The sequence below is a fragment of the Myzus persicae genome, unplaced genomic scaffold, assembly GCF_001856785.1.
Source record: "Myzus persicae strain clone G006 unplaced genomic scaffold, MPER_G0061.0, whole genome shotgun sequence".
NCBI classification, from domain to species: Eukaryota; Metazoa; Arthropoda; class Insecta; order Hemiptera; family Aphididae; genus Myzus; species Myzus persicae.
In genome coordinates this window covers 372,534-388,423 of record NW_019100814.1, presented here as the reverse complement: position 1 = coordinate 388,423, position 15,890 = coordinate 372,534, and the positions used below count along the sequence as shown (strand labels likewise).

General features: G+C 34.4%; 2 protein-coding genes across 4 annotated transcripts in view; one reads left to right on the top strand and one right to left on the bottom strand.

Annotated features, from left to right (window-relative positions):
• The first annotated feature begins 510 nt into the window (after positions 1-510).
• On the top strand, positions 511-5,913 carry LOC111026259 (nuclear distribution protein nudE homolog 1). 3 transcript variants are annotated; one of them, XM_022304311.1, is made up of 7 exons: positions 511-1,011; positions 1,082-1,326; positions 1,459-1,607; positions 3,654-3,790; positions 4,951-5,109; positions 5,175-5,263; positions 5,321-5,913. In XM_022304311.1, exons 2-7 carry the CDS (start codon positions 1,129-1,131, stop codon positions 5,387-5,389), a joined length of 801 nt encoding a protein of 266 aa, XP_022160003.1. In that variant the 5' UTR covers positions 511-1,011; positions 1,082-1,128; the 3' UTR covers positions 5,390-5,913. The 3 variants fall into 3 exon arrangements, with proteins under 3 accessions (XP_022160003.1, XP_022160002.1, XP_022160001.1); XM_022304310.1 differs by having other exon boundaries at positions 1,070-1,326; XM_022304309.1 differs by having other exon boundaries at positions 513-1,011; positions 1,074-1,326.
• Positions 5,914-6,072: 159 nt separating this feature from the next.
• LOC111026239 (glypican-6-like) overlaps positions 6,073-15,890 on the bottom strand; it is a 57,200-nt gene continuing 47,382 nt past the window's right edge. The window contains exons 2-8 of the mRNA XM_022304277.1: positions 11,883-12,044; positions 11,487-11,721; positions 9,735-9,891; positions 9,022-9,187; positions 8,820-8,950; positions 7,792-8,372; positions 6,073-7,346 (exon numbers count right to left, since the gene is read on the bottom strand). Of these exons, the coding sequence (XP_022159969.1) occupies positions 6,824-7,346; positions 7,792-8,372; positions 8,820-8,950; positions 9,022-9,187; positions 9,735-9,891; positions 11,487-11,721; positions 11,883-12,044 (1,955 nt within the window). The 3' untranslated portion in view covers positions 6,073-6,823. The remainder of the gene's footprint in view (positions 7,347-7,791; positions 8,373-8,819; positions 8,951-9,021; positions 9,188-9,734; positions 9,892-11,486; positions 11,722-11,882; positions 12,045-15,890) is intronic.

The window sequence follows — 15,890 nt, the reverse complement described above, 5'->3', positions numbered from 1 at the left end:
TAATAAACAAAAATTAACAAATTTGATACAGGTATTAGACACGAGGTCCTTTAATTTGACGAAATACATTTATCAAATCATAGTGAATTTATATTTAAAATACAAATGTTATTAGTAGTTAGCACATATAATTACCTATACGTTTTGGTATCTATAGGCATTTATTAATATTGGTGTCAATGTGGGAAATGTAAATGGACAGCGGCACTACCAGTGCAACTGGTGAAGTGGCGTCGTTAACTGGTAAATAGAGAAACGTAGCATAATTTTTTAGTAATTGCTTGTAGTTTGTACGCCGTAGCGTAATTATAGAGTTCAATGCAGAGTGGTTATCCTTTTCCCGAACATCATCGTGCCACCGCGCACACGGAAATTAAAACCGTGGCCACACTGCTCACGATTATTTTGGTAACAGTGACTCCCACCACAGCCGCTGTGACCGTTCGACCGGAACAGCGGAACGGAACGTTTCGCACGACCCGCAAGTCACCACCAATCACCAGTAGTTACTGGTTGCTCAATTCCCAAACTATCGTGCGATCTTGCCTTCAATCGTTTCGTCACATCGAATATTTCGTGTCAGAGTTATGAAACCAGAAACACATTCCACAGCTGCAACTGATAACGTTACACAGACTGACAGTCACACAGATCACTTTCTATTATTCGGATCAACGGTGTTATTGTAGCGCAATATTATTGTGATTGTCCACCGACTTCGTTCAAAATTTGATTACGTTCCTTGATTAGGGTCGAGATTCTAGACGATAAGTCAGAAGTGACTGTGAGAACTCTGGAGTGCGATTTAATCCGTGCTTCAAAGTCGATCACACACTTTTCACTGGGAATCAATTGCTGGACGAGGCGGTGGTTCGCAGAAGGATATCGGAAACTGTACAGGGCTTTGGGGACAAGTATCACATCAGCTGCTGGTCGGACGATTGACGATCAAGCAACCGTTTCATTGCCAGTAATTATATTGTGGTCTGTTTCTGTCGTTTTGTAAACAAGGTACGTATATCTAGGCAATTGGCCGTTCGCTATTTAGATACAATAAATATCTGAAAAGTTAGGTCGTCAGGTCATATCACGGTCAGCGCTTTCCACTGTTGTTATATTCAAGACACAATGACTGATCAAAATGAAACAGACAATGAAGACTGGAAGGAAAAGCACAAAGCACTTGAAAAAGAATACGATGATTTTCGAGAACAGTCTCAGTCACTGGAACGTGAATTGGAAATGGATGTCGAGATTCTGGAAAAAAACAACAAAGAGCTAAAATCAAAAAACAATCAATTACAATTTGATCTCGATACATTAAGGGTATGTACATGGTTAAATTAGATTTCATTATTTATAAAATAAACATTAGGCTTAGTTTAAAAACAATGGATCGTCCAGTGTTCAAAATGTCTATGACACACGAGTAATAGATGTTTGGTTTATGCCTTATAGACTAAAAACCGTGAAGAGCAGCAAAATCTAATGAACCAAATACATAGTTTACAAGAGGAAGCTATCCATTTTCATGAAAGAGAAACAAACTATGTAAAATACATTAGAGAGTTGGAACAGAAAACTGAAGACCTAGAAAAGTCACAAAGGTTTGTTGGTTTTTAATCAATAATCATAATTCATAAATATATTTGTATTTCAGTATAAATAGCTTAATAATTTTATATTATTAGATCAAAGTAATTGTGCTACATCATTATTTAAGAATAGACTTTCAGTACTTTAACAGTATCTTGACTATAGCCAAATACCTGATAGTCTTGTTATAATTATATTATATTTAATGACTTGAGGATGTAAGGAACAGAATGCATATGGCATTTGTTATCTCCGTCTTACACATATAAATTTCAAATTGTTGTTTACTAGTTTAAATAGTGTGCTGTTAATTTTGATAGTAGAGTGAATTGATAAATTATCTATTATCAAACTTTTAAGTAAGAATATTAATTATGTTCTCTCGTTGGTTTTTTACCATATTTTAATTTTATTATAGTATTATTATAGTATGTAAAGTATTAATATTTAAAAATGCTCTTAATTTACTTATAAAATTAAAATATCGTAGTAGAACAGATAATGTTCTTACCTAAAAGTTTGGTAATAGATCAATAACCTCTAGTATCAAAACAGCACACTATTGAAACTAGTTAACGAAAATTTTGTATGTCGTACGTATGTAAGGCAGAGACAACACATGTGGATGCAACATCCTCTTAATGGACTGCAGAAATGACACTCATATGAACTATATAGTTCGAATGGCAAGAAGTATGTATGCTAGTTCGGTTAAAAAATGAGAATACGAAATCGGAGGCACAGTATAAATTGTTGAAATTTATTGGAGTATGTTTTCAGAGAGAAAAAATAATACTGAATCATTATTGCCTCAACTTTGGACATATTGAGGGAATCTTCCCTAAACTAATTAGACAGTTTGATAAGAAAAATGATGATTGAGGTGAATGGAATTGTGTTAAGTAGGTGGTCATAAGTTAAGTTAGGTGGTATTCAAGATTAGAAAAAGTAACAACTTTTCTAGTAATCTGTCTTTGTTTTTTTCTTCTGAGCACATTACCAGTTACATCTTGTATGGCCCTTAAAAATTATAATAAATAAATCTGTTGGTAAAAGTATAAGTGCTATTCAAACATAATTTTTTTCTGATCTCCAAGAACCCCCCAAAATTGTTTTATATTGGGTACATTTTATACCATTATTCTATTTTCTCAATTATTATAAATTGTTAGGTTAAACAACAATAATCAATGTTTAATTAATAATTGATTATTATTAATGATGAAATTGAATAATTGCCCTCCTCTATTTACACTCTGCTCTATATTTTAATTATTTATAACTCATTACAGTTAAACAATTTTATACGTTTGCCAATTAATGTTAGGGCAACATGTATTTGTTGCTACTAGCGAGTACTTCCATAAGTGACCCTGTTATGTATGACCAACTGATATAGTATAACAAATAAAATATTTATGAAAAGTACATTATCAAAAGTAATAAATAATATTTATCAACATTTAAAAAAACTAATGATTTTTATCATATCAAAAATTATTGGATTAGCTTCATCAAATTGATGACTTACCCTCGAACTTACCAATAAAAATTTAATTTTTAGTTCTGTGTAGTACCATTATTAGATTAATCTTAAGAGGATGTCATCGCAGTATTTTTGTTCTCTCGGTTTCATAACCAACAGATACAATTGATAAGGTAAAATTGTTTTTATTTTTTTTTATGTTTTTTGAGTAAAATGAACTATTACAAAAAATGTACAGGATAATATTTTTGAGGGTTGACATAGTTATCGGTCCTCAAAAATAACATTTTCAATAATTTTTCTAATGAGTAATTTTATTATAAGATTAGGTACTCAAAAACATGAAAAGAAATTAATTTGCATAAATGCATTATGTCTATATTGTGTGTGGGCCAGGGAGATAAAATGAACAATGCTCAAATATCCTTTTAATAAGAATTTAATTATTTGTAAAAATGAATTATAGATATAATTTATATATTGTCTTGATGTTTTAAATTGAATAAAATTGTTAATTCATTTTTATTGCTCTACCTAGATAAATAATTGATCAATTGTTTTATATTTTTAGAGAAACTTGTGCATCTTTAGGAGATTTTGAAACTAAAATGAATGATGCAATTGAACGAAATGCACTCCTTGAAGTAGAGCTTGATGAAAAAGAAAGTTTGCAAGCAATGGTCCAAAGGTTAAAAGATGAAATTAGTGGTAAGTCGAACAATAATATCATATTTTCTTACTATTAAATATTTATTAGAGTTGAAATTATTATTATTTATTATTTTTTTTTTTTTTAATACTAAGTGTAAAACACTAATTAGATTAGGAGAAATATATTTAGTATAGAAATCAATAACTGTAAAGCAGCAGTTCACAAACTGATCCGCGGAGCCGTAGACCTCCGCGAGAGTAGTTTAGGAGCTCTGTGGCTCAAACATGTGCATTCAACTCTCGTCTATCAAGCCAAGTTTTAAAGTACTGGTTAATAAAAAAAGCCAACATCATAGATCACATCAATGTCATAATTATTAAAATTTATAAATTACTAAAATATTAGTTAATATTTTTTTCCTATTAAATTAATTGAATAAAAGAAAAAATAAGAAGCAAATCATTTATAACTAACATCATTTTTTATGAATTATTGTTGCCTCAAATATTTCTGAATTTTGGGGCTCCGTTATTTTTTTTAGAAACATAAGGGCTCCGCGAGTAAAAAAGTATGAGAGCTGCTGCTGTAAAGATATACAAATATATAAAGCGGGAAATTAAAAATATTTTCTTATAAATATGTGATTATAATTTATATACAATTTAGTTCTTCAATCATACAGTATTTTCTAGTCAAATGTTGTTGACTATATAATATTTATTTAGTTTTTTAAAAATATGTTTGTATTTTAATTATAATTTAATTTTTGCAGTCCCACCTACAATTCTCAATTTATCAAATTTTACTTATATTTTTTATCAACATAATTTATTATGTACTCATTTAGATTTAGATTTCCATTTTCCATTTAAATTTGTTTTTAATTTTTTTTTTGGAAGCTACCTGCACTAATAAAAATGAACAAATAAATATATTGGACACAATGTAAATATTTCATTAGTCTGCGGTAGTAATGTAGTGTTCTCGACGTTCTCGTTAACCAAATAATATTGATTGTGTTATTGAATGACCAAAACTACTGGACTATACTGAAAATTACTTTGCTGTACTAAATTTTGATTTTTGCAAAAACAGTTACATATTTTAAATAATTTTAACTATGGAATTTCAAACAGTGAATAAAATATGTATTATGTATAAATAATTTTCTCATCATCAACTTATAGTTTCTTAACTTCAATACATTTGTTTTCAGAACTGAAACAAGAAATTCAGAGTAAAGAACGCAAAATGAATCCTGAAATGAATGAATCTCAAGCTGCAGCTGCTGTCAGGCGGTGTAGCAGTTTTAGGGCAGCAGTAGACAATAGACTGTCATCTTCAGCAGATAACACGCCAAAAAGTCATACAAAAAGTAAATCAATCAAAAATATTTTTGATGAATTTATATTGAGTTGTGCTATTATTCAATTTGTTTAGGTTTAAGTGGTAATGTTGTATTTCATTCCCCACCAACCAAATTAGCTAGAGTTGGCGATATTGTCGGAGATCTGATGAGAAAAGTACATGTAAGTCATTTCTACTCAAACTCTATATTAACGGTGTTAAACACAATTTTTTTTCAGGTTCTCGAACTCAAACTAGTGGAAGCCAAGCAAATGAATGGAGCTAAAACTCAGAACTGTCCATTCTAACAAAAAGCTTTAAGGCAGACCACACAAATGGTTGGCCTTCTGTAGCTGAATCCTGTATACTTTATATGCTGCTGAGAATCTTCAAGTTTTATATGTGTATCTGCTCTCTGAAATGTATTATCCTATTGACCTAGGGCGACTGTTTGGTATGTTTATGTCGCTAAAATACTATTCTCCAGTTTCCTGATGACACATTTGAATTGTTATAATTTTTCACAACACAAATTCAATGTAAAGTTAGTTTCTTTTTAATTAATATTTTTTATTTAATTATTAATTATTTATATACATGATATAAGTACATAATTACATTACAAGAAACTTATGACAAAAAAGTTTTATTATAATTTTATTTACTTATAGATTAGCATTAAATAAGGCCTTAACAACGAAACATGGACCCTTCTTTTGTAGAAAGACAGACAATAATATGTTTGTACAAATATTTATGATATTATGCACATAAGATTATTTTTAAATCACATATGTTTATGTATAAAACAATAATGTATTACAAAAATATATTTACCCAATAAAAAAAAAAATGTATATATTAAAGAAAAAAAAATTGTATAAATGAAAATCGAAATTGTACATTTTTTCTTTGTTTGCTACATTTTTACAATTTATGAGAATGTTGACTAGACTAATTCACTTAAAAATTAAAACAAATAAAAAAATCATCATAAACAAAATACACCAACAGGAGTTCTTACTCCTTATTGTGGTGCGAGTCAAATACCTTTATTCGACCGAAAGAGTTTTGGGAATCAAGAGACATTTTACTTAAAAACCTGGAAATTTAGAATGATAATAATTTTAGGTATATAAGTTTTAATGTCGGCGTATCGAGTGTGTAACGTACTGTCTATCGGGAGATATACGTTTATAAATTCTTAACCATAACAACATTAACAACCAATTATGAGCTGCATGAAGACATATTTGAATATAACATATACTTATAATATTAATTAAAACTAAAATGAATACATTACAATAATAATAATATTATGTTAGTGTCCTACGTACGATGTTAGATATTATGTGTAGGTAGTTGTACAACAAACTACCATGTTTAAAGTAATGTCACTATTAATATTATATTATATATTATACTTTCGATGAAGACTCTGGTTACAGGTTACTCGAGGGAAGTCTGGGCCCGGCCCGTGTGCCGTCCGAGGATGACGACAAGAATGAGGTAGTCGCGCCGGGCCACCATATTACGCGACTACGCTACTTAACGAATAAATTTGTACACGAAAAGAAAAAATTTATCACAGTCAAACAACACGCGCTGAACGTTTTTTTGTTGTTGTTTTTTTCTTCTTCATTTATGGCACCGTCCGAGAACGACAAGAGTTAAATAATAATAAAATTGTGAAATAATAAAATATAGAAAAACCGCGGCGGACAAAATCGTTTGACCGCTCACAGAATCCACTCGAGGAACGAGCCGCCGAACCAGACGGCGACAACCGGCAACAGGTACGTGACCAGCGCCTTTTGGAGCGTCGGTTTGGCCTTGTGGCCGGCGCTCGATCCCGAATCTTCTCCTCCGTCGGACGGGTCGGTGGCCGTTCGCGTCGGCGAGGGCGTCGTCGTACCGGCCACATTGGTGGCTGTCGTGGCTGCGCCGTTTCCGCCAACCGGTGGTGGCGTCGGTGGAGGCGAGGAGGACATGTAACCGCCGCTGGAGTCTGAGTCCTCGTCGCCGGAACCGTCGCCCGACGACGCTATCGCTCCGGCGCCACTCGACTCGCCGCCGTGGAACACTTCCTCCATGTCCCACTCTACGTCCAGTCCCTGGTACGCGTTCTTCAACAGGTTGATCAGGGCCCTGAGCGCATACACCTGTTCGTTGAGCAGGCTGCTCGGTCGAGTCACGTCCACCGGCACCTCGGGATTCCTCTTCTGATTTTTGATGCCGTCTCTCATCACTTCCTTGCCGTAGCTGTAAAAAGTCAAATCACAATGCCGACGTTAATAAATTATAATAATTCAAACTCATTGGGAGGTGTACGTAAGGTGAATCTTCAAAAAAAAAATCGAAGGTCTGAACGATTCGTTGCCGATGGCATTAGCGCGGTTATAGGTAAAAATTAAGAAGACATCCATAGGACTAAAGTTCTTATGTGAAGCAAGTCCAAAGCCTGCGAAGCGGATGTACCTATTACAGGTACGAGTATTTATACAATTTTTATTACATTATATGGTTTTACGAGCATATCTAAAAAAATGTATCAGTGATTTTTTTATCAACAAACGGATTAAATCGAAAATTGGCTATTAATTCGTCTTTTATTTTTAAAATACCTATAGCTTTTAAAGTAATATATTATTTTTTACCCAACTCAAACTAATAGGTTCTAGTTTTGATTATAATTATTTATAATTACCTGGCTAACGCAGATCCGTTCCAGCAACTGGCGTTCTGGACGGTCTCGATCACAGCCACATCGTTGTTGCACACCTCGTACGGCAACCTCTTCCAAAAGTTTTTCGTGGACGACACGTGGGTGCCGATGTCCTTGAGTAGCCTGTGGAACGCGAACGCAGGACCTCCTTGGTCTTCTTCTTCGTCTTCGAGCCCGTTGTTCTTGTTGTTCTTTTTCCTGTTCTTGTTTCCTCCACCACCGGCACCGTTCTTCGGCCCGTTGTTGTTTTTGTTTTTCCTCTGCGGCTGCTGTGGCTGCTTCTTTCGTTCGCCACCCTCTTCCGGGACGTTTTCTTTTTTCTCGTTTCTGGCCTGGGTCGGCACCGCTGGTTTCACGTCGTCGTATTCGTCGTCTTCGTCGTCCTCGTCGTCATCGACATCGTCTTCGACGTCATCGTCGGCTTTATCGGCGTCCTTGTTCTTGCCATCGTTCATCACACGTCCCTGTTGGTAGTCGTAGTAGTCGTCTCCATTGTACAACACGTCGCGGCGACGGCGCCGGCGTGACGGTCCCAATGTCGGTTTACCGCAGTTGGCGAACACCTGTAAACACGAACACAAATCACAATTAATACGGTTTATGGATAATACGTACATTTTATTACGTATTATTTTCTCGTGATTAGTAGGGGGAGCGGAGGTGGTCGAATTATATAGGAAAAGCGCAGTTCAGTACCGCGCAAGCAATAATAATAATAATGGAATATATAGATCTGAAGACTACTACGTCCAAGCTACCGTTGAGTATATACATTATTATTGAAAATCGCATTTTGGTTCCCCCTTCTTTTTAGCCTTTACCGAAAAAGTGATTTTTTATTTCGTGCACAGAAAATCGCTAAAGATGTATCTCGCACAAAATGTAATTTGACTAGGTTGGTAGTGAATAGGGGAATTTCGGTATTGTGTAATTTTGCAGGGACTAGACTGTAGTGCGAATATTTTTTATTTTTGGTCCAATGGGTTGTTACAATTTTGCTATTATTATACCTTTTGCGAAACCTTCTGAGAATTCTCTTGGAAGTTCATTATTCCTTCGGATATCTTCACATTGATCGGTATAACGACCAGTTCGATGTTGAACGGCCCTAGCAGACGTTTTTTCACCTTTTCCATGATGTCTGTAAATGGAAAACCGTTATGTTGTATGTAAATCGAAATCGATGTAAAAAACTATTATTCGATGGCTTACCCAAAAATGCGTTCCAGTCTTGATCGAGCTGCGAGTGGTACGCTAGACATCCCTTCATAACGTTTAGACAATACCCGTTACAGGCTTTACTGTCTTGCAGTCCTCTGCAAGCCGGGCATTGGGTCATTCTGGAGAAACCAACCAAACACTCTTGGGTAGGCGCCATCTGTAAAATTAATCGATTGCATATTAGTACCATAAATTAACCACGCAAGTATAGAGTTGTTGATTTAATAACACAGCACACTTCCTCTCTAATGCAACAATCACTTTTTGTTACAAAACTTCATCCGAATTGTAGGATCCAATAAAATAATCAATTGTATACATAATATATAACAAATAATTGAATAGTATATGTCAACGAGACAAAATCATATATAAGTATAAAAGTAACTGGTATATATAGGTTACTACCTTAGTTAGGCTTAGGTAGATATATAATATATTATGTTCCTAAGACAAACTGCAATATTTAGGTATATGGTGGGTATACCCCTTAAATATGCCAATTACGCATTTACGCTGAGCCATTAATATTGTTTACAGTTTTTATTTTAAAACAAAAATCACCCAAGTCCCCGATATCATGAATGCTCCTGATTTGCATATAGGTAATTACTATACTACTGTCAATGCTGTTATATTATTATAAATCTCAAGATATAATACATTATACAAAATATATAATTAGTTAACGGTGTAACACGAACCTTGTTGATGTTGGCCAAAATGTCACCGGCTATTTTCAGTGCCTGGACGTACGTTCTGGAAGCGACAAATGACCTTTTCAGCGGCGCCGAAAGTTTGTCGGGCACGTCGCCAAAGGGCGCTACCTCCGACATGCTCTCGCTGACGCACACCAAGTACCTGCAAACAACACAATTGAACGGCGTTATAAAAACGTAGCTAATCAACCTTTACGGATAATTTGTTTATTATTGTTATTTACTTATTCTTAGATATTTTTAAACAATTATATACTATTCAGACAATTGTAATAAATTGGCCTCAAAAAAATGTATACATATCTGATCCATGGGTACCTTTTTTCGCATAATGTACCTTAAGACCATACATAAATTATCACGTTTTATTAGAAAAGAACTTCTGAACTAGACATTTTTTTTAAATATAGCCTAGTTTTTATAGAACAAAATATGTAAAGGGATAATATCTATTATAATTTCCCAAAACCATAGAGGATAGAATATGTATTATATGTAGATATATATTATAATTGGGACTCACGCCTATGCACAAAAACGTATGATACCCAGTATAATACTAATTAGTTATTTTAAGTTAACATAATTTGAAAAAATTAAATCAAAAACATTTGTCTTTGAATAATTGTAGGTAAGTAATGGAATTGTGTTTCACCCGCTGAATCTGTGATACAATTAATAAACGCACTCGCTAGAAACAAACAAAGTGCACCACGAAGTACCTACAACGAGTTCAATATTATACCAATAAAGAAAATGCACCCGGCAATACTATGCAAAGTGTAGTCGGAGTAATCGGAAAACTCATCGCGAGCAAAAACATCACAGGGTAATTCACCATTCACTTGCAAGCATGCTAATTGCTCATCCCCGTTGTATCCATTAACCATCAGATACCTAATTAGTTACATGCTATGATTTGTAAGCTGTGATGGTTTGAAAATTATAGCAATCACTCTAATCGATATTATAATATGCAGTTAGCGTTTTATTATTAAAAAACTGTCCGAGTATAAAAAAAAAAACAACTGCAATAAGGACTATATAAGAACTATATACGCCTAAAAAATGAATAGGTCGACTAAAATACAGAACATTACAAATGCTGTCATCATAAAAAAGGGAGGTTGTCTCATTTGAAAAGAAGGAATGTGTACCGTCGAACGATACTATATTGTTATCGTAGCACGAGGATGAGCATCCTTTGTAAGTCACCCTGCTGTGTCGTCCCGAAATACTATATAGGTACCTAGTTATTGTGTTTGTGTAAGTATATATTAGTGTGTGTGTTGTTACCCACCCGAGGAATACGATTTCGTGACCACAGCTGTGGCAGTCGTACCTCTATACGATGGTAAACTGATGATATAATATATTATCGTAAAGTTGTATACTGGCGAACGAAGTAACTCGTGCAGCAGAGCGGACTTTTGAAAACGTGACGGAAATCTACGAAATTGCTGCCAAGTCGACCGCAAGAGCGGTTCGTTCATTCAGGCAGAAACAGAAAAAGTTTTCCGAGAGATATTGTCGTGCCATGTATACAATATATACATTATATTATATATAGAGAGCGCATAAAATATTATAAAACGCATATAGGTTGACATATATATAATATGTAATGTATGAGACGCAAATGGGAAAAGCTAGTTTGAGTACGCGTCGTATAATACTGTATGGATATAAGATGCGCGTCGAAATGATAAAATGTACAAAAAAAAAAAAATCACTCACTTGGCGTCGAACGTAAACTGGCTGTTCATGACTGTGAACATTTTCTGACAAAGTACAGAGAAGAAGTTTTCCAACACCTCGACAATGTTCGTGTTGCCAGCATCGTAATACTTTTCCAGGTCTCGGAACAGGTCCTGGAACAGGTACGAGTTCTGTTCGTACATCATTCCGTACGTCTTTTTGAACATGTCGTGGAAACCCATTCTGGCCTTGTTCAGCATATCCTTGAAGTACTCTGGAAGAGAAAAATGTAACAAATAAATACACAATCGATCGATTGTAGACAGAATAAAATGCTACGTCTTATATATTAAATTTGTATTCGTAAATCAACTGGGATGTTTTTGATTAATATATAAATCGTATGGGTATAATAATATAGGTAAATGCACTGACCATCGAATTTTGCAGCTTTCTCTTTGTACATGCCGCTCAGGGTTTTTAACGAAGTCTGTAGTTTGTCGTCGTACATACTTCTGCCCACGGTCACCAGTTGCGGTTCGGAGTTTTCGTGACAACACGTCTCTTGGGATTTCCCACACACTTGTAAGTAAGCACCTGTAAGAGAAAAAAATCCGTCGTTAGTGATTTACCTACGATTTTTTGTACAGTAATTTTATCAATCGTTAGTATAATATGCGCCATTATTTTATATATTAGACTATACTACAATTTAATAAACATTTTTTATTTTTATAGGTATCGAATTTAAAACGGCCTAGATAGCTTCGGACCATGGGCATTAACACGCGTGTCACACAGCATGTTAACGCAGTGACACCTCCGTTAGCGGACAGAATTTCGGCGACTATTAGAGTATTCTGCAGTATTTAGAGCTTTCACTGCGTAATATTTTACCTCATATAGATACAAGGTAATAAATATTTGTACTTAAAATATAGGTAATATGTTTTGGGGCCACGTTTATATTATAATATGCCCCTCCATCAACGTTTCTCCGACGTATCAATAAATTCGAACACTAATATTATTCAAACATATAACATTAAAATTATGTAGAATACATATAGATATCTGCGACTTGACTAATAAAGTAATAACGCCGCAGAGCCGGACCAGATGTGTATCAGACAATATTGAAACTACGTGACTTTAACACAATTGTATCGAGATATCTCCTTCATTAATAAATCGAATCCCCTGCTCCGAATGCGTTAGTTGTGTAAGTACTACTAAGTATAATATATAACGCTCTACGTACCCATACCTAAATAATATAATAATCTAGTAGACCCGAATAATGAATGAAGAGAGTATTACGCGGATTCCCCTAAACGCGTCCGAGGTCGCTCATTGTGTATTAAATCGTGTGTATTAGCTTGAATGATGTGTATTACACTATTATACGACGAGGCTAATCGTTTTGGAACGAAAAAACAAGTCAATTAAGGGCGTTGGGAATTAGTCGGACTCATTCAAGATTCTCCTTTGTCACGGTAAATTTTTAAAAACGCATTCGTCAACAATATGTTTAGGTACCTATAAATAGGCGTATTGCCATAGGTACCTACCTATATATATACAATAAAGCGCGGAACGTCTTGATCTGAAGGGAAAAAAATGTTCTTTTATACATCGATCGTAATCGTTTTTTGAATGTTTCCTCTTTAAAAGAACAATGCAGATCCGTTTTTTAGATTTATTTTTTAATGCTCACTATTTATGAACATTTTCCATGGTCCCGTTACACAGAATGCGAGAAGAGACCATCATCGCGACTCCCGTAACTTCCAACAATGCAAAATTATCTTTGCATCGGTTAGGTTAAGACGGAGAGGAGTGATAACGAAGCGATGCTACAATAATAGGTCGATGGACGAGTTTCAATTTGTTTTGTCCATAATATTATGATATTAAATACGATACGGAATTGCGAAATGCGAATATCAGCTGGTTATAAGGTATTCGTTTTTTATAAAAAACTATTTTTTTATATAGGCTTTCGACGGACGAGAAGCCCGCACAGAAAAGAAAGCCCTAAATACAGTGAAACTATATACCGTATATTATTATGCAATAACGACTATTCTATTTTTTTTTCTACTAACGTATTAACAATTGGCCATTTTCGGTAACCGTTCAACAAAGTACATAACGAATTCTATTTATCTAAGGTTCAACCCACTCGATGTTTTTTATTCATACAACAATTTTATGATTAAAAAAAGCCTTTGTATACTGAATATATTGTATTTATAATATTATACTCGTCTATAGGTTCAAAGCATAATATTTGTATAGCTTCAAGTTAGGTACGTTTGAAATCCCGAATGTTAGTACAATTCTTATGTTTATGTTTTTCATTTAAAAATCATTTAATCCTCTTCATACTAAAAAATATAGAATTTATTCTTAATTTATTAGCGCCTATCTACATGAGCGCATACCTATACATAATTTACTAGTCATTAGTCCATTTTGGTACACAAGGCAAGAGTGTGGGTCGATTCATACTTTGGCGAAAATTTGATTGTATTTTAGGGGGGTTAAAATCTTCTTTCATGTAACCAGCCAAATATTAAAATAAAATAATAATTTGTATAATATAGTATTGAAAAAATTAATATTCTACGATTGATCACAATGGTTTTAATTTTAATTTATTCCATATAATATGTTGTTGACCCAAACATAAGAATGTATGAAACAATATTCTTGGTCAGAAAATTATATTAATAAGTGGGTGACAATTTCTTATGTTTATATTGGAAGAAAATAGTCTAGATTTGTTGTTGTTTTTTTTTTTAGGAAAACGAACAGTGAATGAATACGGAAAATACAGTATCTCATTTTTGGAGGAAAATGGCCACAATAATTAATTATATTATAATGTTTGTCCATGGAGTGGATCGGCTTCCAGAATTCGAGGTACCTGAGCCGAACAGAAAACGCACGGAGTCGCCCGACAAGTATGATTAAGTAAAATATAGTACAGTATAAATATAGCGTCTATCGAGCATATATAAGTATATAGTCAGATGAGTAATAAACACTTATAATATATACGAGTATATAGACGCGACCCGAGTGTCGTCGTGCGTTATAGGTGTACCGAATTTCGGGGACCGACCACTAAGACTACGACGGCAACAACCAGCGGAGGACCATAACCGTACATAATTTAATATTATTTATTTGTTATTACGTATTTCATAAATGTACGACGTGTAATATACAATTGATACAAGACCGCGAAGACGTTCGTGTCGTCGTGTTTCTCGCCCGGTCCGGCAGCGGAGAGACATAATATTATACCTACTGCACACGTTACGATAATAATATTAATATTATTACCATTGTACATATATATCGTACACGCCTATAATAGGACGTCGGTGCATTATAATATAGCTGCTCGACGAAATACACTCTAACGTGTGTGCGACCGGAGGAAAAAAAATAAGAAGTTATAATATATTATCATCTACTGCTGGGGCCCCCGCACATCACGCTGTGTTTACGAGTTATAGCCGCATGTTTAATAATAATAATAATATGAGAACCGAGGAGCTAATGGGTTTCAATTGCACACACACACACTCACATACTAACCCGCTCGCACATAATAATAGTATATGATATATGATTCGATAAAAACACATCAACACCAATCTCCGTCGAACCACGGGAACAGGAAGCCGGTCAATTTGTTTATACTACCACTATCCACGTTATGTAGAACGTTGCACGCACGACGAAAGCGTTTTTCGTCAGAATTCATCATAATATATTAAACGCGTTTTTTATTTATTGATCTTAATATTACAATACACCCTACGTACTATATGCTCCAACGGCCGTTGAAGTAAAAATGTAATCTTATTCAACAAGTTTCAAGCCTAAGCTAAATATATACACGTAAATATTGAACATTCTGGTGGTCTTTAAATGTTTGGTACAGATTTGATAGCATTTGAATGGTCGCATTCAAAAACCACATACTTATGATTTCGATTCATAAAAGGTCTGAAGACAAGATTCGCACATATTTACAAATAAGATAAACCGTATCAGAGTAAGATTTGTTTATAACTTCTACGTACGCATTTCATCATTATACACGTAATAATACATCCTTTATCAAGCCTGTAGTCCCGTTTTATCTCTCCTGAACACGAACGCGATGATCTATTTCTCTCGCCGAGTTCAACTATTTTTTTCGATAATAATCGCGTACCCAAAGCAACAGCGGGGCACACCATAATGCGTATTATGTATAATAACACGCGCAGCACACGCTAATGACCCACCCGCCGACGGTGAATCGTATACGTAATAACTAATAATAAATAATAAGTGCATATATATAATATAAAGGTACCGTTGATTCGTGACAATGTCTTTCGACCACACAAGTCGCCCGACCTGAGGAGGCGGTGGCGG

Bases quoted from the DNA above. Each gene is read 5' to 3' on its own strand.
- LOC111026259 (XM_022304311.1), top strand. From the start codon at position 1,129: ATGACTGATCAAAATGAAACAGACAATGAAGACTGGAAGGAAAAGCAC. The intron at 1,327-1,458 runs GTATGTACATGG...TATGCCTTATAG, and splicing joins TTGATCTCGATACATTAAGG to ACTAAAAACCGTGAAGAGCA. The intron at 5,264-5,320 runs GTAAGTCATTTC...ATTTTTTTTCAG, and splicing joins ATCTGATGAGAAAAGTACAT to GTTCTCGAACTCAAACTAGT.